At 47.0% G+C, this 24,730-nt stretch overlaps 1 protein-coding gene across 7 annotated transcripts in view; it reads right to left on the minus strand.

Moving 5' to 3' along the window:
* Positions 1-24,730, minus strand: part of LOC309361292 (far upstream element-binding protein 3-like) — a 390,387-nt gene that overhangs the window by 292,447 nt on the left and 73,210 nt on the right. For 6 of the 7 annotated variants that reach the window (XM_081896187.1, XM_081896186.1, XM_081896182.1 and 3 more), the window contains exon 3: positions 10,603-10,636. In XM_081896187.1, coding sequence (XP_081752313.1) covers positions 10,603-10,636 — 34 coding nt within the window. The remainder of the gene's footprint in view (positions 1-10,602; positions 10,637-24,730) is intronic. The other variant, XM_081896183.1, reaches the window with a different exon arrangement.

Genomic DNA, 24,730 nt, shown 5'->3' on the forward strand with positions numbered 1-24,730 from the left:
AACAAGTAATCTTTCATTCTCCATCTGTATATTCTGCTTTCCAACCCTTTCAGTACCATTTTTATTGGATTATGGTCCGAAATCGTTTTTGCCTGAATCCCCACCCATGCCGATCTTGGGATTAGTTCTGCCGAGATCCAGATCTGATCTAGTCTCGAAGATGAGTCATTAGGTTCCGAATGGAAAGTAAATTGCTTTTCCAGGGGGTGTTTAAATCTCCAGATATCTACCAGGTTACAGTTTTGTACCATTGAGAAGAAGGTTCTGGGTAGCTTTCCTTCTTTGCCTATCCTGTCCCTTAACCTATCCATCTCTAACGACACCACCCCGTTCATATCTCCTAATAAAATGATTTTCTGATCGGAGTGGTCAGATAACATTCTTTCCAACTCCTTATAAAACTCCGATTTATTGTCATTAGGTGCGTATATCCCCACTATTATTATCTTTTCTCCTTGCCAATTGATCTGAACTCCCACTACCCTCCCTTCTTCGTCTTTAAAGATTTGTTGCGCTTCGATTTGTTTGTTAGTGTAAATGACCACCCCCCTTTTTTTGCTTTGGTCAGACGATACAAATTCGTTCCCTAGTCCTTTACTAATCAGGACTCTTTTGTGCTTCCTTGCTATGTGGGTTTCCTGTAGACAGATGATATCTAGGCATTCTTTCTTTAGAATATGTTCAATTTTATTCCTCTTACTTTTGTCGTTCATCCCATTCACATTCCAGCTCCAGACTTTTAACGCCATGATTATTTACTTTTGTGTGGACCTACTGTCTTCCCTTAAGCTCTTCCCGCTGCCTCCTCCTCCTCTTCCTCTACCTCTCCCTCTGCTCTCTCTACTTCGCCCTCTGAGTCTTTTTCTTCTTCTGCCTCCTCGTGTTTGTTTTCTTCTTTTTGTATTTTTAGTTCTTTATATTTCCTTAGGAATTTGCTGGTTTCTTCTGGGTTTGTCAATTTTTGCCTCTTACTCCTATAAGTGAAGGAGATTCCTTCAGGGAACTCCCACTTAAACTCAATATTATTCCTTTTCAATGTCTGCACCAATTCTTTATATGGTTCCCTACGTTTTAGAAGCCTGATAGGAAGGTCTTTGAAAATTATTATGTAATTTCCCCCTATGTTCAACCTTTTCCCTCTATTTTTTTGTAGAATCATATTCCTCATTTCCCTTTCTTTGAATGTGACTAGACAGTCTCCTAAGAATTTTTTGTTTCTGGATGGTTTGGCTTTCAATCTGAATGCAGATTGTATTGCCTTTTCCATCTCTTCTGTTGGGATTTCCAGCCAGAGAGCTAACTCAGTTATTAGTTTCTCTTTTATATTTTCTCCTTGAACTTCAGGTATAGCTCTCATCCTAAGATTAACTTCTCTTTGCCTAAGTTCATTCATAGCAATTAGATCTTTCATATCCTCTTGACTTTTATTCAGTTCTAGTATCTCAGCTTTTATCTTATCTTCCTCCCGTCTCACTTCTTTCATTTCTGATCTTGTCTTTTTCAAACCCTCCTCCACTGCCTGTGTCCTTCTGAATACCTCTTTTAGTTGACCCTTCAGTTCATTAACTGTTTCATCTATCTTTTTATCCATTTTCTCAATTCGGCATATTCTATTAAGTCTATAATTATTCTAGTGTTGTCCTTTATTTCTCTGGCTGGCAAAAATCCTGCCTGATCTTTTTTAATTACCCTTTTTAGCAGAGTTTTCATTCTATTTGCAAGAACTCCAGTAAATATTTTATAGTCTATATTCAATAATAGTCTACATTCCTCCTCCTGTCTTTATATGTAAATGACAGTCCCTCTGGGAATTCCCATTTAAACCTTATTTTGTTTTTCTTTAGCGCTGATGTCATGAATCTATAATTGTTCCTCCTCCTCAACAAGCCTGTTGGGATCTCTCTCATAAATTCTACATAGCTCCCTTCTATGCAGAGTGGGTCTGTCCTGCCTTTCAATAGTAGTTTATCTCTAAGCAGTCTTGAATTTAAAAACATCAAACAGTCTCCAGGTCCTTTCCTTGTTTTGGTCTTGTCCACCTTTATTCTAAATATTTTTTCAATGTCCAATATCATCTCTTGTTCTTGAACCCCCAGCCATTCTGCTATTGCCTTTGTCAATTTTGTCAATATGTCTTCATCTTGATTTTCCTTGACACCGCGCACGCGAAGAATCATTTCTTTTTGTTTCATCTGTAAGATGGCCAAGGAATACCAAGTGTCTTCCTGTATCTTCTTCAGTTCATCTATTTCTTCTTTATTTTTTTCTTGGTGTCTTTTCATTTCTCTTTGTTCTTGCAAGCTTTTTTTCATACTTTTGTCCTGCTTCTGTACTTTTATTTTGCTCTCCTGGACTGTTTGATCTAAATTTTGGTGTTTTACTGTCAGTTGGTTCACTTGGGTTGAGAGGTCCATTATCACTTTGGAATTCTTTTCTATTTTCGCCCCATTACTTTACTTCTTTCCGTCAAGCATTCTTATATTTCTGTCCAGAGCTGTTATTTTTTTCTCCTAGATTTTTCTCCATTCTTTCCATTGCTGCTAATATTTCTTTCATGTCCATGTTATTTTCACTTTCTGCTTGTGCTGGTCCTGGGGGGAGGTTACTGTGAGGCGTGGTCCTGGGTCGAGGGGCTAGAGACTGTCCACCAAGGGCGAAGCGGGGTCCAAAGCAAGAAGCCGGCCGTGGTCGGGAACTGTGGAAGAACAGGTCTGGGTGTTCTTTGGAAGAACAGGTTTCCAACGATGTTGCTCCTGCAACCTGGGACTGGGCTGACTGGCCTTTATTTCCTCTGAGGCCACGGGCGGTCCCGGGCCACAGATGACCCGCCTCTCCTGGCCTTAAGGCGAGCACACCTCCTGAGAGAACCCAGTTCCCTCCGCCTTTCTGCCCTGAGCCTCTGCAGCTCAGGAGAGGCTGGAGGATTATTGCACCCAGAGGCAGCTTCACCTTCATCTGACATGGCTGGGAGAGGCGCACCTGCAGGCAATGGGCCCTCAATCACCTCCGGAGCCAGAGTGGATTCATCTGGTGTCTGCTACTGAGGATCGGGCACAGGTGCAGGCCCTTCAGATTCATGCCCCTGCCCCAGCTCAGTCGGCCCTGGAGGTTCAGATTCTGAATCAGATTCCCAGGCCATCACACCAACCCCCCTCCCAGGCCCCCCCCCTCAACTGAGGGTCTGGACCCGGCTTGCTGGGGTACGCCGCATGGAAATCACGGAGGCAGGCAGGCGCGTGGACGTTGGCCGCTGGTTCCCAGGAACGGTCCTCAGGTCCATACCCCTTCCAGTCTGAGATACTGTAGCTTCCCCCTGCGGTATCGGGAGTGCAGAATGCGTTCCACCTCGTACTCGGGCTCCCCCTGAACCCAAACTGGCTGCGGTTGTGGTCTGTTCAGGTAGAACTCGTCGGGCGGGGCCACCGGACTCAGAAGGGACCTGTGGAATACCGGGTGAACCTTCGGGGTTGCGGGCAACCGGAGACGGACTGCCACAGGCGAGACCTGGTCCACGATGGGAAGCGGGTTGGTAAAGCGGGCGTCTAGCTTCCGTGAAGGCCGAGAGGGGTGGATGTGAGGAGTGGAGAGCCATACCAGGTCACCGACGTGGAGTTCCAGCCCCACCTGGCGGTGGCGGTCGGCCTGAGTCTTGTACGCCTCCTTGGCCTGGCGCAGTTGCTCCATCAATAGTTGTTGCTGAGACTGGAGCTCCTGAAGCCACTCTGTCACCGCAAGGACTGCGGATGCCGGCAGCACATCCGGGAACAACCACGGATGGTAACCGTAACTGGCCTGGAATGGGGTCTGCTGGGTGGACGCGTTCACCGCGTTGTTGTAGGCGAACTCCGTCAATGCTAGGTGGTCAACCCAGTCATCCTGCTGGTAGCTGCAGCAACACCGGAGGTACTGCTCCAGCACCGCGTTCGCCCGTTCCGTCTGGCCATCGGTCTGTGGGTGGTAGGCTGATGAGAGACAGACCTCTGTCCCGAAGGTCTGGGGCAATGCTCGCCAGAACCGGGATGTGAACTGAACGCCCCGGTCGGACACCACACGCTCAGGTAGGCCATGCAGGCGGAAGACATGCTGAAGGTACAGCTGAGCGGTTTCCTTAGCTGTGGGTACAGATGGGCAGGGGGCACAGTGCACCATCTTAGTGAAATGGAGAAAACTAGGAGGCATGCACAGCCACGAGACGGGGGTAAGTCCACCACAAAGTCCAGCAAAACCGTGTGCCAAGGACGTGGTGGGACTGGCAACGGCTGAAGTAGGCTGCGGGGTCATCCGGCAGGACCCTTGGTCCGCCGGCAGACATCACAACCAGCGACGTAGCGAGCCACGTCAGCCTTCAGGCGGGGCCACCAAAACTCACGGCTTACCAGATGGGTGGTCCGATACCGCCCGAAGCGTCCCGCTGCTGGGGCATCATGGGTCATCCCGAGAACTTCAGCCCGCAGTGGCCCTGGCAGGATGTACAGGCGACCGTGGTGCAGCAGAAGGCCCTGGTGCAAGACCAGCCCCAGATACTGAGGGCATGACCCTTCGGCCAGTTCCCGGAGTCATTCCTGAGCCCAAGCGTCGACCCGCTGCTGTTCCCACACCCGAGCCAGCAGTGGCTCAGCCTCCTGAGTGACCAGAAATGCGGCCGGTGGTAAAATTGTTGTTGGTACTGCTTGCTGTGCCGTGTCTGCGATGTCTTCGGGTTTCCAGGACAGGGCATCCGCCTTCTGGTTTTGGGAGCTAGGGATGTAGCGGATCCGGAACTGGAAACGGGAAAAGAACAACGCCCAGCGGATCTGCCTTTGGTTCAACTTGCGGGTGGTCTGGAGGTACTCCAGGTTCCGGTGGTCGGTTCTCAGCTCCAGCGGGTGTCGTGCCCCCTCAAGTTGGTGGCGCCAGACCTCAAAGGCCACCTTGATGGCCAGTAGTTCCCGCTCCCACGGTAGTTACGCTCCACTGGAAGGAGCTGGCAGGAATAGAAGGTGCAGGGTAACAGTGGCGCATCAGGTCTGTGCTGCTGGGACAAGACGGCACCGAGAGCCGTGCTGGAGGCGTCGGTCTCTACCACAAAGTGTCGAGAGGGATCAGGATGTTGCAAGATCGGCGCCCTCTGGAAACAGGCTTTCAACCCCTGAAACGCCTCCTCTGCCTCCTTGTCCCAGGAAAATGGCATCTTGGGGCGCAGCAGCCGGGTCAACGGGATGAGCATAATCTGCAATGAAGGTCCGGTAATACTTGGCGAATCCTAGGAATCGCTGTAGGTCCTTGCAGTTCCGAGGTGCCGCCCATTCCCAAACCGCTGCCACCTTCCCAGGAGAGAGTCTGGAGAGAGTCGGTAACCAAGGAAGTCCACTGACCGCTGATGGAACTAGCACTTGCTGAGCTTCGCATACAGGCGGTGCTCCCGCAAGCGCTGCAGCACGGTCCGGACATGACCCTCGTGGCGAGCCAGGTCACGGGAGAAAATCAGAATGTCATCTAAGTACACCACCACGTACTTGTCTAGCAAGTCGTGGAACACGTGGTTGATGTACCGTTGGAACACAGCAGGCGCGTTGCACAATCCAAAAGGCATGACCAGGTATTCGAACTGCCCATACCAGGTCCCGAATGCTGTCTTCCACTCATCCCTGGCTCGGATCCGAATTAAATTGTAGGCCCCCCGGAGGTCTAGCTTGGTGAACACCTGTGCCCCTTGCACCCGCTCCAGCAACTCCAAGATAAGGGGCAAGGGGTACCGGTCTGGGATAGTAATCTTGTTCAGGGCCCGGTAGTCATGGCAAAGACAAAGCGCCCCACACTTCTTAACGAAGAGCACTGGAGCAGTGGTGGGCGAGGTGGAAGGCCAAATGAACCCATGCTCCAGGTTCTTGCAAAGGAAGTACTGTAAAGCTTTGCGCCCCGGCTCCGTAAGAGAGTATAGGCGACTCACAGGCAGGGGCACCCCGGGCTGGAGGTCTATGCCGCAGTCAAAAGACCAATGGGGTGGCAGCTGGTTTGCCCCCCGTTCCTCGAACACGTCTTGGTAGTCCCGGTAAACCGCAGGGAGCGTTGACGCAGCCTCCTCAGTGGTTGCGGCTGCTAGCATATCGGACCGAGCATGGAGACACGGGTCTGGGAAGTGCACAGTCCGATTGACCCAGTCAATCTGAACATTGTGAGCCTCCAGCCAGTCCATCCCGAGCACCAGGGGGAACCGGGGCATGGAGGCAATGTCCAAAGTTTGCACCTCCCGGTGCTGCTGGTGACACAGAACCAAGGGCTGTGTCTCCTGAGTAACGGCGCCCGAGCGCAGGAGCCGCCCGTCAATTGCCTCCACCTGTACCGGTTCCGACTTATCCTGGAGTGGCACCTGATGATGGGCGGCAAAGGCAGAGTCCATATACGAGCGGGTTGCCCCTGAATCCACCAGAGTATGGGTGAGAATCCAGGGCCCGCCAGGGGGTGTAGGCGCACTGGAACCATGAGGTGTCACAATTCCACCGGTGAGGGCCCCTCTTGCATGGTTTGGGACCCCAGGTATCCAGGGCCTTCGGCTACCGGGGTTGGTGGTTTCCCTGCGGCCGGCATCTTCTCGGGACAGGATCGGGCATAATGTCCACTCCCACCACAGTAGAGACACAGGTTCCCCTCCCGACGCCGCGTCTTCTCCGAGGGGGAGAGGCGAGGTCGTGCTGCCCCGAGCTGCGTTGGCTCATCCGGCAACCTGGCTGTGGCCGTGGACCTGCTGGGCAGGCCTGGAGCCAGGAGCCGGGAGTGCTGGCTGTCCTCCAGCCAATTGTCTATCTGCAGGCTCCGCTGAATGAGGGTGTCCAGAGTGGTGGGGCGATCCATCGGGGCCAGCTGGTCCAGTATCTCATCCGACAGTCCCTCAAGATACTGGTCCCGAAGTGCAGAGTCATTCCAAGACAAGTCCTGCACCAACAGCCGAAATTCTGTGGCATAGGCGGCGGCTGTGGACTTGCCCTGTCTCAACCGACGAATCGCCCGATTGGCTTGGCTCCCCTTCAGAGGGTTGCCAAAGGCAGTCTCCAAGTGGTTACAAAACCCCTCATAGTCTGCCGGAGCAGTGGCAAGGCCCACTTGGCCACCTGGTCCTTTAACAAACTGATCAAGAATTGCACCTTGGTGCGATCGTCAGGAAAATTCTGGGCTCGCCCCTGAATATACAACTTGGCCTGGGCGAGGAACATGGAAAAGCTGGCTGGGGATCCATCAAATTTCTCTGGCAGGGCCACTGGGTACTTGCCAGAAACTGGGGCGTCAGCCCCAGGAGCCGGTAAGGCATCCAACTGCTGTTGAAGCGCATTGCGTAGCTGCTGAACGGTGTGAGTCAAGGCCTGGTTCTCCTGGGCCAATGCCACCAACGCAGCTGCCTGATCGGCCATGGCTTCTGGCTCTTCACGAACGCACTCCAATGAAGGGGGAGTGCGGGTGTGGCGGGAGCAAACTGTGCTGGTCCTGGGGGGAGGTTACCGTGAGGCGTGGTCAGAGTCCGGTCCTGGGTCGAGGGTCTGGAGACTGTCCACCAAGGGCGAAGCGGGGTCCAAAGCAAGAAGCCGGGTGTGGTCAGGAACTTTGGAAGAACAGGTCTGGGTGCTGGCAGAAACAGGTTTCCAACGACGTTGCTCCCGCAACCTGGGACTGGGCTAACTGGCCTTTATTTCCTCTGAGGCCAGGGGCAGTCACTGTTTCCTCCTTCAGTTTCCTTCCTTTCCTGTGTTTCTTTCTCTGAGGTCTTTAGTATCTCCTCTTTATCTCCTCTTCCTATCTTTGTTCTCAGTAATCTCCGTCAATGGTGGAGGGCCCCCGTGACTCAGCAATCGCCCTCCACACCTCTCTATCTCCTCTCTCACACAGGTATGTCAGTTTTCTCAAGTTATTTTTCCTCAGCGGGTCTGTTTTTTAGTCATTTATTTTCGCTACAGTTTTTAGTCCATTATAAAGTCCTCCAGTAGTTTACTCTTCTAGTTTCTTCTAATTTCTAGTTTCAGTTCGTTTATTTTTGCTCAGTCTGGTGTATCTAGGCACGCTTTTCTTAAAACACCTTGTGCAATTATTAACAGAGGGTTTTCACGTGAGGAGTACGGCCCCTTCTCTGTTGTCTGTTCAGTTCTGTAGTTCCTTTCACAAACTGTTTCTTCCTGCCTCCCCCTCCACTGAACAGGCAGAGGTTTTTCAATTGTTTTCTTTCAATTTTATTTTACGGGGAGGCATTTGCTTTTAACAGTCTCCTTTTTATAGGAGAGTTCAGCGCTGCTGTGCCGGGGAATTGGGGCGTTTGTACCAGAGAGTGGTTTTTGCTTCTTTGCGCAAAGGTCTTCCCCACGTCTTTCTATATCAATTTTCTTTGTTCTATAATATCGGGAAACCTCTTCTTTTGAGCTTAGGCTTCCGTCCTTAGGTTCCCCCCCTGAGGTCGAGGTGACTTACGCCTAGTCCCTCGTTTCTCTCTCTCTGGCACCAGGTCCGCCTTGAGATTGCAGGAGCGCGGATCTCCACCCGTCTCTCTGGTGTGCTGCTCTGGAAGTCCTCCAGAAAGTTCTTCCTACAGTTTAGTTTCAGCTTTTGTGAGATTTTGGGTGTGTTTTTTCACCCTTACTGATACAGTAAACACAGTGATGAAAGACAGGGGGGGACATGCAGCATGGCACCCTAACCAGTCATGAGCTGTTGCTTCCTTCTCAGTGCCCTCCAGTTGGAGGACAGTTAAGAAGGATGCAACAGTTGTGCGCCCTGGCCCCTGCAAGCCCAGGACTGCTTTTGTGAGCGTGCTGTGAACTGTTGAATCCTTCTCACAATGCCCTCCAACTGGGGGAGTGGCTGAGAAGGATGCAACAGACATGTGCCCTGACCCCTGCGAGCAGTGCCATAGCATGCCTGTTGCATCCTTGTCAGCTGTAAGAATGTCACAGCAACTCACAGCGCCCTCACTGCAAGCCAGCACCACTCGCAAACGCAGTGCTGGGCTCGCAGGAGCCAGGGCACACACCTGCTTGCGATGCCCCGCGAGCCCAGCCTCGTTTATATGAGTCTTGGAAAGTGTTGCTGCGCTTGCAGGGTGCCATGCGTGTTTCCCACTTTGCAGCAGTGGGCAGGGGTTGCTCCGGTTGTGAGCCCAACCCATGGCCTTGCCCCCACGGTGTGCCCTGCACACATATGCCTCAGACGCAGGTGGGGAACGGTCCACCGCTGACTGAGAGTAGAGGAAATCTAATAAATGGGTATCAAGTGGCTCCCCGAACCCCCTCCCAATTCTTTCATCATAACACTAGACAGGCCTCTGTGTGGAGGGAATTCCCTAATTACTAATAACATATATAAATGAATGCTTGAGAGCTGCAGATTTTCCCTCAAACACAGAGTGAATTGATCATTGTTCTCTTCTCACTTTTATCTTTTTACCATGTGAACCTGAACAGTAAGGATGTCTGTACTGGATGCTCCAAGCTTAGACTGTGGCTTCAGGAAGCCATTTTTGTGTTTCTATACAAATAATTTAGAAACTTTTTGAAACTAAGTTGTACTGTCTGTCTTTTCTTGCTGCTGTGTTTAAAAGCACATGAATCTGACCTTTGAGGAGAATATAAGTAAACTATTTTCAAATTACCAAACGTGTGGCCTCTTTCTAGCCTAAGGGAAGTGGGTAGCTTAGGAAGTGACTTAGAAGGAGATATTTTAACAGTATAACAGCCTTTATTTCAACGTGATTTTAAATCTCTGCAGGGGCTCTCTCACCAATCTAGACATCCAGGAAATCTTTTATTTTACCTTGTTCTATTTTCCCCTTTAACCAAAATGCCAAAAACCAACAGCAGAGCCTCAAGCTTAATCTTTGAAAGCATCTCCAGGGAGGACAGGTGATGTCTCTTGGCCTCAAACCTGCAAAAGCTGCTGCCAGTTACAGAAGGCAATACTGAGCTAGATAGACTAAGCTGTCATTAATTTGCACATTCAGCAACAGTTAATTAGAGTATTTGCTTCAGGGCCAATGCACCTGTTCTTATGTCTAGGACATTGGAGGTGAGTTACTATAAAAGAAATTTGCACTCAGATTTTGTGTGGTTTTCAGGCATTTGGGATTCAGGCGTTTTGCAAGGAGGTGATTGCAGGAGCTTGCAATCAGCAGTGAGAGAACAGCAAGGTGGTGGGAAGAACAAAGTTAAGGATTCTGTATTTGTACATAGTCTATTTTTCAATAAACACTATCAAGTATTCAGACGCTTCTGTTACTGTGCTCAGCTGGCACAAGGATTTTGTCATTCCAAGTTTTTCGTGGGAGTTTCCCAAATTCCATTTGGCTACCCTAAGCAGCTCTGTGGATCTTAGCTCAAGACACAATGTTTAATTAAATGCAGACCTTCATTTATGTGCTACACATGCCATACATGCCCCTCATTCCTTTCCCAAGACATGCAATATCTAGAAATGCAAGCAAATAAGTTCAGCATGGAAGGGGTTTGCGGGGTACACATGTGGGAAGATGAGAAATTGAGTCTATGCAGTTCTGCCACATTCTCAACCTCTGACTCTGTCAGTATAGATGGCAGATGAATAAATGATTAGAAGTGATCAATAAAAGATAAAACATAGCCCACTGCTTACCTTTGATGTTCCAGGGCCCCTAACTGGTTACCTACTGTGTCAGAGAAGAGAGAGAGAAAAAAACAAAATCAAAGCATCAGCACAGGTAAAATAACTTCATCTTTATAGCAGGAAAAGAGATACGTTCTTACCATTTTCATCAGGAGGGAGGGGGAATAAAGGAGAAACAGCACTAAAGAACAGCAGCTTGGGTTCAATAGCTGAAATGAATGGGTTACATGGGAGGAAAAGCAGGTGATTTATTGATCAACAGAAGCTGAGAAGTGAAGTGTCTAGCTGAATGCAGGATAGGAAAATGATCTGTTTTGCCATCATGCTGTGAATGGCAAGGCGGGGTGGGGGAGTGTTTCTGTCTCGGGATCCCAAAATCCTTAGTAAAGTACAGCCTGTCCCACTGCCAACCTCCCCAAATTAAAACTGATGTAAAATAAAGGAGATGAAGCAGATTGGTACAACATTTAAAAGGGGGGAGGAAAGAAGTCACAATACACAAAATATCTGGGCTTCGGGCTGCAGGCAGCTATCCGCAAGCCTTCGGAGCCTGTGGGAGTTCCCGCTGGGCTCCGCAGGCTTGCGGATAGCTTCCTGAAGCCTGGAGAGCGAGAGGGGTTGGTGTGCACCGACCCCTCTCGCTCTCCAGGCTTCAGCGAAAGCCTGCATTCACCCCATAGGACGCACACACATTTCCCCTTCATTTTGGGAGGGGAAAAAGTGCGTCCTATGGGGCGAAAAATACGGTAGCTTATAAATTGAGATTCTAACACTGAGTACAATTTATTACCTGCTCTTCACCCTAAGGTCCCAGGGCAGCTGACAACACTTATAATACACATTAATGTTAAAACACAATATTGGTCTGCGAGCGGATAATGGAGGACGACAGAGACTGCTTGCTCTGCGCAGCCTGATTGCTGTGAGGGTCTGGGAAGTGTGCTCAGGCAAATCAGCTTCTCAAAAAAGCCTGAAGGAAAAGTTCTGGTCCCCAAGGGTCTGGCGGTGTCAAAGGACACTCTCTAGGATCTCCCAAAGCTCCGGAGGGAGCTGAGGGAGATCTGAGATTGAGCTCAGACACAAGGTGCAATCGAGACTCAGCAAACTGCCTCTAGTGCCTCCATTGAAGCAAAGGAATTCAGACTAATTTGACAAGGTAATAAAAAACAACCTAAATTAGCAGCAATAAAACAATTAGATCCACACCAGGGTGTCAGGGAATTGGAGGCTGAGAAGGAGATGAGGGGGGAGAAGAGAGGCACTTACAGAGAGCCTAAGTCTTTAATCAGCAGCTATTCTTCCTCGTCAGAGGAGGAAGAGAAATAAACGTTTGGAGACAGTGAAACGGGGAGGGGTGAGCCAGTTCCGGGTATCAGCCACTGACGGAGCAGAGGAAAGAGGAGGGCTGATCTGCAGAAATGGGTCTGCTGGGCGCGGCGAAAGAAAATGTCAGATGATCCAACTGACTCATCGTGATGGAGTGTGCTTTTTGAACTCTTGTAAGGACTTTGAAGCTAAGCAATAAATCTTTGTACAGCTATGGCTGGCTGCCCGGAGTTTTATCTCAGCTAGCGTGTCAGCAATTCCATAACACAGGGTGTTAAAGAGGAGCCTGCCCCCCTCCGGTGCAGGAATTGATCTGGCTGGAAAAACTCTGCAGGGACTGAATTAAGAATGAGAATAATAGTGGCTAATTTTTACAAGCATTCCAGGCGATGAACTGTGTTTAACCTGTGATTTGCCTAAAGCTCTGGATGCAGAATCTTTTAGACGTTATAAATATTTTCAAACTGCAAAGAACCCTAATAATTGTGGAGGGAAAGAGATGAAAGCAGGACATTGACACTGTGTGTGTGTGTGTGTGTGTGTGTGTGTGTGTTTAATATATACTCTAAGGACTATTTTTCCTTTTTATGATTCAAAAGAGACTGACACTGTGGGGCTGAATTTATTTTGAATAAATTTATCTGATTTTTGTTTCTTTTAAAAAAATATAACCTAAGGACTATTTTTTATTGCCTTTGTTCCTTTTTATGATTTAAAAGAGACTAACATAGTGGGGTTGAATCTAACTTGGTCTATTTTCTGCTTCTTGTTTTTTTCTTTTTTTGGTCATTAAAATGGATTTTCTCTTTATTTTTTATTTGGAACTGACAGGGGCTAGATACAAACTGGAGTTGGTGTAATTTACTTTACTTTCATTTATATATGGATTAAGAGGTGGGCTTTTTGGAAGAAAGCTGAAGAAAGGGGAAGGGAGATTTGGTTTTAAAAACCCCAGAATTAACATGAATAAATGGGTAATTGCAGGGCCCTTTGAAGTGGCTGAAGGAAGAATCACACTGCTGAGAGACATGGTTTTTGTGAATGAAAAAGGCGACTTGCAAAACCTCTGTTTGAGTTTAAAAAAGGGGACAAGTTGGGTTTAAAGGCTTTCTTATTTTATTTTTCTACTCTTTTCCTACTCTTTCCTTTTGTAGCCTGACAAGCTTTGCAAGTAAGTTCTAGTGAAAGAGGGAAAACAGGAAATCAAATATCAAAATGAGATTAAAAGGAAAAGTACAGATTGAGGAAATAGAGTGAAAGATTAAGGACGGAATTACAGTGATATAGTGACACAGTGTGGCTGAAAAAAATAATTGCCATTTTTCTATTTATCTTTTAAGTATTTCCCTATAATAAAGGAGAGAGTCCCATCTAGTGACATTTGTATATAATTACAAACATTGTGTGTGTGTGTGTGTGTGTGTGTGTATATATATATACATATATAATACACACATTTTATTTCTTTTCTCACCTTCCTCCCTTTTGCTTTAATTTTTTATTTCTTCTCTATACAGAAATTAAAAATTGAAACTTAATTGTTGGAAATTGTTTAGTTATTCTGAGTTAATATTTTAAATAATAAAAAATAAAATAAAATCATGTTCCAGTTATTTGTTCCTTTGTATTCTGAATATTTGAAAGGAAGTAGGCAAGGGAAGGGAGAGAAGGGCGGGGGAGGGGAGGGGAGGAAGGAAGAGGGTTTCCATATACATATAGATATATATGTGTGTGGGTTTTTTTGCTTTTTTGTGTCCGTTTCCATTGTCGTGGACAAAACTATGGCTAATACAGGCAAAAAACACCTCCAGGCCCAACTACAACATCAAGTCGGAGAAAAGAATCAATTGCAGAAGGAGACACAAAGTCTGATTTAACAACAATTTTATTAGAAATGAAGAACAAGATGAAGAAAGGAATACAGAGACTGGAACAAAAAGTGGATTTCAATACCGTGGCAGTCACAAACTTAACAACAGAAATTAAAGAATTGTCACATAAAACTTCAGAATTGGAGAAAACAGTACAGGACTTAAAGCTTAAAACCTCCAACTTAGAGGAAACTTCTAAGAAAAAGCAAGTGCAGGTAAGAGAAACAAAGAGGGAGCAAGAAAGGATGAAGGAGGATACTGAAGCGATGAAATTTCTTTATGAACAGGTTCTAGATGAGATTGCAGTTCTGGAAGTACATCAAAAAGATCGGATTCTTCATCTGAGAGGCATGGCAGATGACACAACAGTGGAATTACCATATTTTTCGCTCCATAAGACACACCTTTTTCCTCTTAAAAAGTAAGGGGAAATGTCTGTGCGTCTTATGGAGCGAATGTGTGGTCCCTGGAGCCAAATTGCCGGAGTGCGGCACGCTCCTGAGCTGCTCTTTGGGGGTGGTGGGGGGAGCCGCGCTGCTCTGCCAGCAACTGGGGCTGGAGGGGGAAGCCCCGGGAAGCTCTGGGAGCAGTGAGCAGGCTGCACGCAGATGCCCCGCGCTCCTGGGCTGCTCTTTGGGGGTGGGGAGCCACATTGCTCTGCCGGCAGCCTCCGCTTTCCCCTTGTTGTAAACAGAATCTGTCCTTAAGGTTTGTGAGCAGCGGGCAGGCTGTTCGCCGAGAGAGGGGAGGAAGAGGATGGAGAGAAGGCTAGCATATAAGATTCCTTTTAAACTAGATTATTAGTACTTGACCAGTTTAGAGCACTGTCAGGGAACTGCCATCGGAGCCAGAGGCAGAAGGAAGGCTCCAGAGGGATGCCGGAGAGGGTCGCAGTAGGGAGAGAGGCAGCCCATCTGCTGGGGAAGGAAATCAGCGTAACACCAGTGGAGAAGGGGGGCAGATGGGGGAATCAGCCCAGGCTAGTTGTGGATTACCGGGCCGTCAACCTGATGTCAGAACCCGTGACCTTCCCAATGCCCAGGATTGACGACATTTTAACACGGGTGAGGCAGGGGGAAATTTTTACCAAGCTGGACCTCAGGGGAGCGTACAATTTGATTAGGATAAGGGAGGGGGACGGACTTCCGGGTTAGCTCGATCGACTAATGGCGGATTCCTTCTGAGCTCCGGAGGGAATCGGCTCCACAGGATCGGGTCTTGCCGCTGCGGCGACGCGGGGATCCTCAAAAATCACAGGCGGTGAAGCCTGTGAGCGTGGTGACTCGGCGGGCACCATTTGCAACCCCCCCCCCCGAGCTGCGAAGGAGCCTTTTTAAAGGCTTCGGATCGGGGACGGGGTGAGCGGCACGGTGCTGAGAGTCGACTGCTTCGCCTGCGGAGTGAAGCCGCACTGCCGTTGTCGGAGAGCGCTGACTTCTTCTTGTGAGCAATTGGACTTTAAAGTAACAACCCGTGAGTAGTACGGAAATTGGAATTTTAAAGAAAATTTCTATGAATTAGGCACGATCGGGGAAGGCGTAAACAGGAAGTCCGCCTCCCCTCCTTGTAAATAATTTAAAGCAAGGACCTGCTAACTAAGGTCGAGAGAACCCTTTTTTCCCTTTTTTGGTAAAAGACTTTAATTTCACGGTTTGGCAGTATAAGAAATCTTACTGGAGGATAAAGAGCTAATTTTGGGAGCTGAAGTGCCACCCCCCCCGGACCCGGGAGTGCTCCGCGAGAGAGCCCGTTGATGAGGTACTGAAGAGTTTGAAAGCTGTCAAATTAGCTGTCAAGACGGAAAAAGAGAACTTTGTTTCTGTTGCTTCTGCTGGTTATATTTGTTATAATTTTGTTACAATTTGTTGAAAACAAGGAAGAGCTGATACAAACTAACTTGATTTTTGGATTTGAACTGGAAGGAATATCAAGGAACCAAAATCCCTCTAGAGGGGGTTCTGGGACATTACAAGAATGGCTGGAGGAGGGAAAATCCAGGCGGAATTGGACAGAGCATTTGTTCTCTTGGGAAAGTTACAAGGCCAAATTGATGTTTTGGCTACAAATGTTACAACTCTGGACTTAACAGTAAACAACATCATTGAATTTGATAAGGATTTGAATCAGGAAGTCTATTCAACTGGACAGAAAGAGAAACTTGAGAGCTTTGAGAATTTGGAGAAGGAGATATATGTTGTCCCTGAAGAAAAGGAAGGAGGAGCTGTAATTTTGCAGATGACAAAGGAGAGCTTGAGGCCTGACATGATGGCAACAAAGGAAAATAAAAACTTGATGTGGGAAATCTGGCCTGAATTGGAGATTGAAAAATGGAGAGATCTCCTTATGTGGAGACCTGAAGACCTAAGGATTACAAACTTGCTTAAGGTGGAAGTTGGTGCTTTGGGGACATTTGGACTTGAAAGGAGTAAGAAACAAGATTCGGAATGCCCCATAAGCTCCACTTTTAAGTATGGAGGTCTGGCTGGAAGAAACATGGATCCCATTGGGCCGGAGCTTCTCCGAGATTTGGTGTTCAATATTAAGGACTATCAAAAAAACCGGCAGAGAGGAATTGAGAGAATTAAGAACCTCGGATGTGAGATCTCCAGGCTGATAGTAGATTAAGACTGATGGACATTTGTTGGGGACTGAAACCGGGAAGGGGGGTGGAGTTTGGGAATCCAAAGGGTACATAATTATAATTTGTTCTGTTTTTATTTTGCTTTGTTATTTGTATGAAAATTGGGAAATTCGTGGAAGGGAATTTTGGTCGATTTTAGAAAAAATGTTTTAAGAATGAGTATTGATGTATAAGTATTGATGTTTAAGTTTGGATAAGGCAAAATTGGTTTTTTAAAATGAACTAAATTAAATGAAAATAAGGTTAGCAAAAATAAATTGAGGAAATGGATGAAAGAGAAAAAGCAAAATAACAATATGTTTAAAATAAATTATTAAGTTAAAATTGAGAAATAAGTAATAAGGATTTGCTGAGTTAATAATTTGAATTGGAATACAAGAAGGGAAGTGTAATGGTTGTGAGGGGTTACTTGTGCGTAAATTGCCTTCGGTTTAGTTAGTTTGCTTGCCCAACCATGCTTAGGGTCAGAGCTCGCCCTCCGTGACCTGTTAGTCACTTGCAGTATCCGTCAGCGGGCGTTTCTTGAACCTCTTCCAGCATAAATGCTGTTTGACCCCGAGTCTCCTCCTATGTTCCCTGTGGGGAAGGCAGGGGCGTGCCAGCGCTCTCTCCACTAGTTTCGGGTGAAGGGTCTTGGAGCCCTGTCTCCAATTCCTCCATCTCCCTCTCTTCTCTATTGGTGTTACCCTGAATTCCTTCCCCCCTGCTGGTCCCCTCTCCGGCATCGCTCGGGAGCCCTGCCTCCGCTTCTCGCTCTGATGTCAGTTCCCTGACAGGAAGGCATGAGGAGGTCTGAGAAATAAGTTAAAAGAAAATAAGCAATTGAAATTTTATGTGTTTTTAATTGTTTTTAAGTTTTGTATTTTTGTATGTTTATTTTTTTGTTTACTTTTGTTTTTGTTTTATTATAGAAAATGCTAATAAATATTCATTTAAAAAAAGGATAAGGGAGGGGGACGAATGAAAAACCACCATGTTCACCCCCCTGGGGGCTTTTGAGTACTTAGTCATGCCATTTGGATTACAGTCAGGCTCCGCCTGCTTTCAAGCATTCATGCACCACGTGTTGGGGTCCCCGCTGTGCAAGAACTGCGTAGCCTTTTTGGACGACGTCTTAATCTATTCGGACAATGAGAAGCAACATGTCAGAGACGTCAGGGAAGTGCTAAAGAGTCTGCAGAAGCACCAGTTGTGGATCAAGCCAGAAAAATGCCAATTTCACGCCAGAGAGGTTGAGTTTCTGGGGTACAAGTTGTCAGACAAGGGCCTAGCTATGGACCCAAGCAAGGTGCAGGCAGTGCTGGAATGGAAGGCCCCCCAAACCCGGAAGGATGTGCAGAGGTTCCTAGGGTTCAGCAACTTCTACAGGAAGTTCATCAAGAACTTCGCCCACTTGACAGCGCCCATCACAGATTGTCTCAGTAGCAAAAAGAAGTTCATCTGGACAGAAAGGGCCCAGCAATCCTTTGAAAGACTGAAGAAGGCGTTCGCTTCGTAAGAGCAGCTCCTGCATGTGGATCTGGAGAAGCCCATGAGGCTGGAGACCCACGCGTCCGATTGAGCCACTGGAGCGGTACTTTTGCAGCCAGGGGCCAAGCAGGGCTGGAGACCGTGTGCCTTTTTCTCGAGGAAGCTGAGCAAGTCGGAGCAAAACTATACGGTGTATGACCGCGAACTGCTTGCGATCTATGCGGCGTTTCGCCGATGGAGACATCTGTTAATAGGGGCGCAGCACAAGATACAGGTTTGTACGGATCACAAGAACTTGGAATACTGGAGGACTGCGCGAGTACTCAACCAGAGACAGATTCGATGGGCACAGGTGTTCTCCAAGTTTTCCTTCGAGATCCGATACATGCCAGGAGAGGAAAACGTAAGAGCAGATGCTCTCTCCCGGAAGCCGGAGTACATGGAAGGAGAGGGACCGCCGGAGATCCGACACGTGTTCCCCGAGAACCGATGGGTGTGTGGGGGAGCTTTGGTTCGGAAACGAGAACTGGCCGGGCTTACTAGAAACGACGTGTTCGCTCAAACTAAAGTCAGGGAACTCCGGGACGGAAGGGAAAACCATGGAGGGTTTGAGGAAAAGGAAGGGCTACTGTACTATAAGGTAGCGCTGTATGAAGACCTTGAGGGGGAAGGTACTCAAACAACTCCACGACAACCCAACAGCTGGGCACTTTGAACAGCACAAAACCATGCTGCTTGTCACCAGGCAGTTCTGGTGGCCAAGGGTGAGGGAAGATGTACGGGAATATGTACGGGGGTGCGACTGCTGCCAGAGGGCAAAGGGGGAGAGGGCTGCACCCGCAGGGTTACTGGAACCCTTACCCATGCCGGGAAGACCCTGGGAGGTGGTGTCCATTGATTTTATGACAGATTTGCCCAAGTCAAGGGGGAAGACAGCAGTCATGGTAGTAGTCGATCTACTGACGAAGATGTGCCATTTCATAGCTTGCTCACATGCAGTGACGGCAGAGGAGACAGCCAGGTTGTTTGTGGATCACATCTTCAGGCTGCATGGGGCTCCCTCGAGGGTCATCTCGGATCGCGGGAAACAATTTACTTCCCGGTTCTGGAGGAAGCTCCTGGGCTTGCTGCAGGTCGAGGTGGGCTTCTCGACGGCGAGACACCCGGAAACCAACGGGCAAGCAGAAAGAGCGAACAGTATACTCCAGTAATACCTACGCTGCTACGTCAGCGAGAGACAGAACGATTGGGTAGAGAAACTAGCGCTGGCTGAATTTGCGTACAATAACGCTGAACATGTGTCCACGGGAATGAGCCCGTTCATGGCCAATTATGGGTGTCACCCCAGGGCCTTCCCGGGGAGGGGGGAGGAAGGGTGGAGTGTACCTGCGGCAGAGCAGTTTGTGGAAGAAATGGAGGCCTTGCACCAGCAACTCAAGATGAACTTGGAGCGGGCCAAGGAAGTTTACAAGAGGCAGGCAGACAAGCACCGTCGGGAGGGGGAGGCCATACGGGTGGGAGACCGAGTGTGGTTGTCAACCCAAGGGTTGCCCCTAAAGGGAGGGTGCAAGAAGTTGCAGCCAAGGCGGCTGGGACCTTTTGAGGTAACACAGCAGGTGAACCCTGTGGCATTCAAGCTCAAGTTGCCTGACAGCATGAAGATACATCCGGTGTTCCATAGGTCCCTACTCTCACCGTACAGGGAGGGGCGGGAATTTCCGGGGCAGGAGGGAGGAGTCAAAACCCACCAGTGGGTAGAGGAGAGGGAACACCACAAGCAAGCCACGGAAATACTCGATTCAAGGTGGCGAGGGCGCCAGGTGGAGTACTTGGTAGCTTGGTAGGGAGAACCCAGGTCAGAAAACACGTGGGTCCCCGCTGAGGCGATCAATGACGGGTATCTGGTGGAAGAATTCCACAGTCTGTTCCCAGATAAACCAAAACCACCAGCGAGATTCTGGGAGGAAGAATTTGGAACCACAGACGACGAAGAGGACTTTGTGGGTTTTCCTGCCTCCAAAGAGGAGGGAGGGGAGGTGTCAGAGGGAGAAGAATCAGACTGGGAGGCCCACCCCGCGGGAAGAGATTGGAGCGGGTGGGAAGCAGGTTTTGAATCCTCAGAGGAGGGCGACAGCTCCTTCAGGGGATTCCCCGCATCGTTGGCCGAGAAAAGGGACGAGGTTGGATCAGAAGGTCTGGCCGGGGGTGGAGGGGGTCCTGGGGGGGAGGTGGATGTCAGGGAACTGCCATCAGAGCTAGAGGCAGAGGGAAGGCTCCAGAGGGATGTCGGAGAGGGTCCCAGTAGGGAGAGAGGCAGCCCATCTGCTGGGGAAGGAAATCAGCGTAACACCAGTGGAGAAGGGGGCAGATGGGGGAATCGGAGAGGAGGCTCCAGGACTCTTCACCGGAGACCAGCGGGGAGAGCATGGGTACTCCGCTGCCCACACCCTCCCTGCGCAGAAGACTTCCGCGCAGGAAGAGTAGGAGGAGACTTGGCGTCAAAGAACTTCTTTGCTGGAAGTTCAAGAAACGTCCACTGACAGATTCTGCCAGCGACTGAGACAGCCACGAAATGAAAGGCTGTCCAGACAGAAAGGGTTCAACCAGGTAACCTAGCCAGAGCAACCCCTAGAACCATTACAAGGACATATTAGCAAAACTACAAAAAAGTGCTTTAAAGAAGTGAAGACTCATCTAGCTGTAATTCCTGGAGGTCTTACCAACCAGTTGCAACCTCTTGACGTTTCCATCAACAAGCCATTTAAGGTCTTTATACGAGAAGAGTGGAACAAATGGATGGCTGTTTATAATCATGATCTGACATCTACTGGACGAATGAAGAGGCCCACTATCACTCAAGTTTGTGAATGGGTGAAAACATCATGGCACTCAGTGAAGGAGGAAATCGTTGTCTGGTCATTCAAAAAATGTGGCATTAGCAATGCTTTGGGTGGAAACGAAGATGGTATTTTACATGAAGATAGCGAATAAAGTGATGTCAGTGATTGTGTCAACTGAGCTTCATAAATTCTGACTCTAGCAGTGATGAGTTCTTGGGGTTCACAGAAGACTAGAAGAGTACTCAAACCTTAAAGTCTCTCTTCATTTGTTAATGACAGTGATGATGGTTCTTAATGCCACTGTTGATTGCTGTTCACTTTACATGGCTGTAATATGATTCTGATATACCGGTTGTTTATTAAATACGGTAGTTTAGTACAACATTTGATTCAGATTTTTTTTCTTTATTTCCTCTAAAAACTTGGTGCGTCTTATGGTCGGGCGTGCCTTATAGAGCAAAAAATACGGTAGGTTAGAAAATAATAATAGAACTTGCTAATCTGATTGAAATGGAGGAAGAAATGGTTAGTGCAGCAGTGGACAAAAAAATTGTGTAAAATTAAGATATGCTAAAGCACAAAAACTGCTGGGCGGCTGTCTTTAATTCTCTTTGAGTTAAAAATCTCCAAAGAGTAATAATCCTGAAAAAAATACCGATGAGACTGTTAAAGAAAAGAGCAAATTATAAATATCTGACAGATGCTTTGCGATACAACAAAATCACATTTCGTTGGGAATACCCTGAGGGAGTAAACCTTTACATTTAAAGAGAGGAAACAGGTGTAGGGATCCTACAGAAGCAGATAAATTTTGAAGAAAATATGGAAAAGAATTAGCAGGAGAAAGGACATTTGGTTTGGAGACAGGACCAACAGAGGTGGAGAAGAGAGATAAATAAATAAAGGACAAGATGGAGTTGAAAATCTTAACTTGGAACGTAAATGGACTCAATAATAAAACAAAAAGGAATATGATGAGGTAAAAATTTGGATGTGATCTGCTTTCAGGAAACACATTGTGAAGAAACACAAAAGAATCCTGATCAATAAAAGATTGGGAAAGGACTTTGCGGCCGCTGATGTAGCAAAGAAGGCGCAGTAATGCATATAAAACCCAAATTAGATCCAAAGCAATTATTTAAAGATGAGCAAGGAAGAATATTGATAATGCAGACAACGTCACAAGGAGAAAAAAATAATGTTAATAGGTGTATATGCACCAAATGAGAAAAAAAACTGAATTTATAAGAGACCTGAAGAAAAGGCCAGGGGCAGTCACTGTTTCCTCCTTCAGTTTCCTTCCTTTCCTGTGTTTCTTTCTCTGAGGTCTTTAGTATCTCCTCTTTATCTCCTCTTCCTATCTTTGTTCTCAGTAATCTCCGTCAATGGTGGAGGGCCCCCGTGACTCAACAATCGCCCTCCACACCTCTCTATCTCCTCTCTCACACAGGTATGTCAGTTTTCTCAAGTTATTTTTCCTCAGCGGGTCTGTTTTTTAGTCATTTATTTTCGCTACAGTTTTTATTCCATTATAAAGTCCTCCAGTAGTTTACTCTTCTAGTTTCTTCTAATTTCTAGTTTCAGTTCAGTCTCTTCCAGCACCATAATTCAAAAGCATCAATTCTTCAGCGATCAGCCTTCTTTGTGGTCCAGCTCTCACTTCCATACATCACTACTGGGAAAACCATAGCTTTAACTATACGGACCTTTGTTGGCAAGGTGATGTCTCTGCTTTTAAAGATGCTGCCTAGGTTTGTCATTGCTTTTCTCCCAAGAAGCAGGCGTCTCTTAATTTTGTGGCTGCTGTCACCATCTGCAGAGATTATGGAGCCCAAGACAGTAAAATCTCTAACTGCCTCCATTTCTTCCCCTTCTATTTGCCAGGAGGTGATGGGACCAGTGGCCATGATCTTCGGGGGGTTTTTATGTTGAGCTTCAGGCCATATTTTGCGCTCTCCTCTTTCACCCTCAATAAAAGGTTCTTTAATTCCTCCTCACTTTCTGCCATCAAGGTTGTGTCATCTGCATATCTGAGGTTGTTGATATTTATTCCGGCAATCTTAATTCCAGCTAGGGATTCATCCAGCCCAGCCTTTCACATGATGAATTCTGCATATAAGCTAAATAAGCAGGGAGACAATATACAGCCTTGTTGTACTCCTTTCCCAATTTTGAACCAATCAGTTGTTCCATATCCAGTTCTAACTGTAGCTTCTTGTCCCACATAGAGATTTCTCAGGAGACAGATGAGGTGATCAGGCACTCCCATTTCTTTAAGAACTTGCCATAGTTTGCTGTGGTTGACACAGTCAAAGGCTTTTGCATAGGCAATGAAGGAGAAGTAGATGTCTTTCTGGAACTCTCTAGCTTTCTCCATAATCCAGCGCATGTTTACAATTTGACCTCTGGTTCCTCTGCCTCTTCTAAATCCAGCTTGCACTTCTGGGAGTTCTCGGTCCACATACTGCTTGAGCCTGCCTTGTAGAATTTTAAGCATAACCTTGCTAGCGTGTGAAATGAGTGCAATTGTGCGGTAGTTGGAGCATTCTTTGGCACTGCCCTTCTTTGGGATTGGGATGTAGACTGATCTTCTCCAATCCTCTGGCCACTGCTGAGTTTTCCAAACTTGCTGGCATATTGAGTGTAGCACCTTAACAGCATCATCTTTTAAAATTTTTAATAGTTCAGCTGGAATACCATCACTTCCACTGGCCTTGTTATTTGCAGTGCTTTCTAAGGCCGATTTGACTTCACTCTTCAGGATGTCTGGCTCAAGGTCAGCAACCACACTACCTGGGGTGTATGCGCCATCCATATCTTTCTGGTATAATTCCTCTGTGTATTCTTGCCGCCTCTTCTTGATGTCTTCTGCTTCTGTTAGGTCCTTACCACTTTTGTCCTTTATTATGGTAATCTTTGTACGAAATGTTCCTTTCATATCTCCAATTTTCTTGAACAGATCCAGTCAGCTAAACTGATAGTAAATAATGTCTTGACTGAGAATTGTAAAACAACTAACGGAACAAGACAAGGCTACCCATTGTCACCTTGGTTGTTTATAATAGTTTTAGAAGTATTGGCGCAAAGAAGAAGATGTAATCAAGATATTAAAGGAATAAGAGTGGGACAGAGACAATATAAATTAAAAGCATTTGCAGACGACGTGGTGATATCGGTAGAGGAACCAATAGAGTCAATTCTGAAAGTATTACAAGGGATTAAAAAAAAAAAGGTGAGGTAGCAAGTTTTAAGATTAAGATAAAACCAAACTCTTGGTTAAGAATATGAATGATGAGACTAAAAATAAATTACAAGATGTGTCTGGATTAAAGATTGAAAGGAAGGTTAAGTATTTAGGTGTATGGGTAACAGCAAACAATATAAATTTGTATAAAGATAATTATTTAAAAACCTGGTAAGAGATTTTAAAAATTAGCAAATTCGGAACAGAATGAATCTTTCACTATTAGATAGAGTGTCAACTATAAAAAATGAATGTATTACCTAGAATGTTATTTCTGTTTCAATTGATCCCAGTGATTGGCAAGACAGATTGTTTCAATGTATGGCAAAAAGATATTTCTAAATATATTTGGCATGGGGAAAACCCGAGAATAAAATATAAAATATTGATAGATGCAAAAGAAAGAGGATTCCCCTGCCGTATATGAGACTATACTATGAAGCATCCTGTCTTTGTTGGATGGAGGAATGGACAACATTAGAGAATCCACATATTCTAGACTCTGAAGGTCATGCTGTAAGGGTGGTGTTTCCCCTTCGAAGTAACACTCCGGCACACGCAACGTGATATTTACAGTCTTTATTACATATATACAAGAAACAACTACAGTTCAGAATGACACGTTCGAACCCGTTGAGTCAGATTCAGGGAGTGGCTTCCTACGACTCCCGCACCAACAAAGTAGGCATGGGAATCGAGCGAGACTTAGATCTTTACGTTTCATTTCACTCCTTGTCTGTGCTGA

Source organism: Podarcis melisellensis (genome assembly GCF_964234715.1).
Source record: "Podarcis melisellensis genome assembly, chromosome: W".
Lineage (NCBI taxonomy): Eukaryota > Metazoa > Chordata > Lepidosauria > Squamata > Lacertidae > Podarcis > Podarcis melisellensis.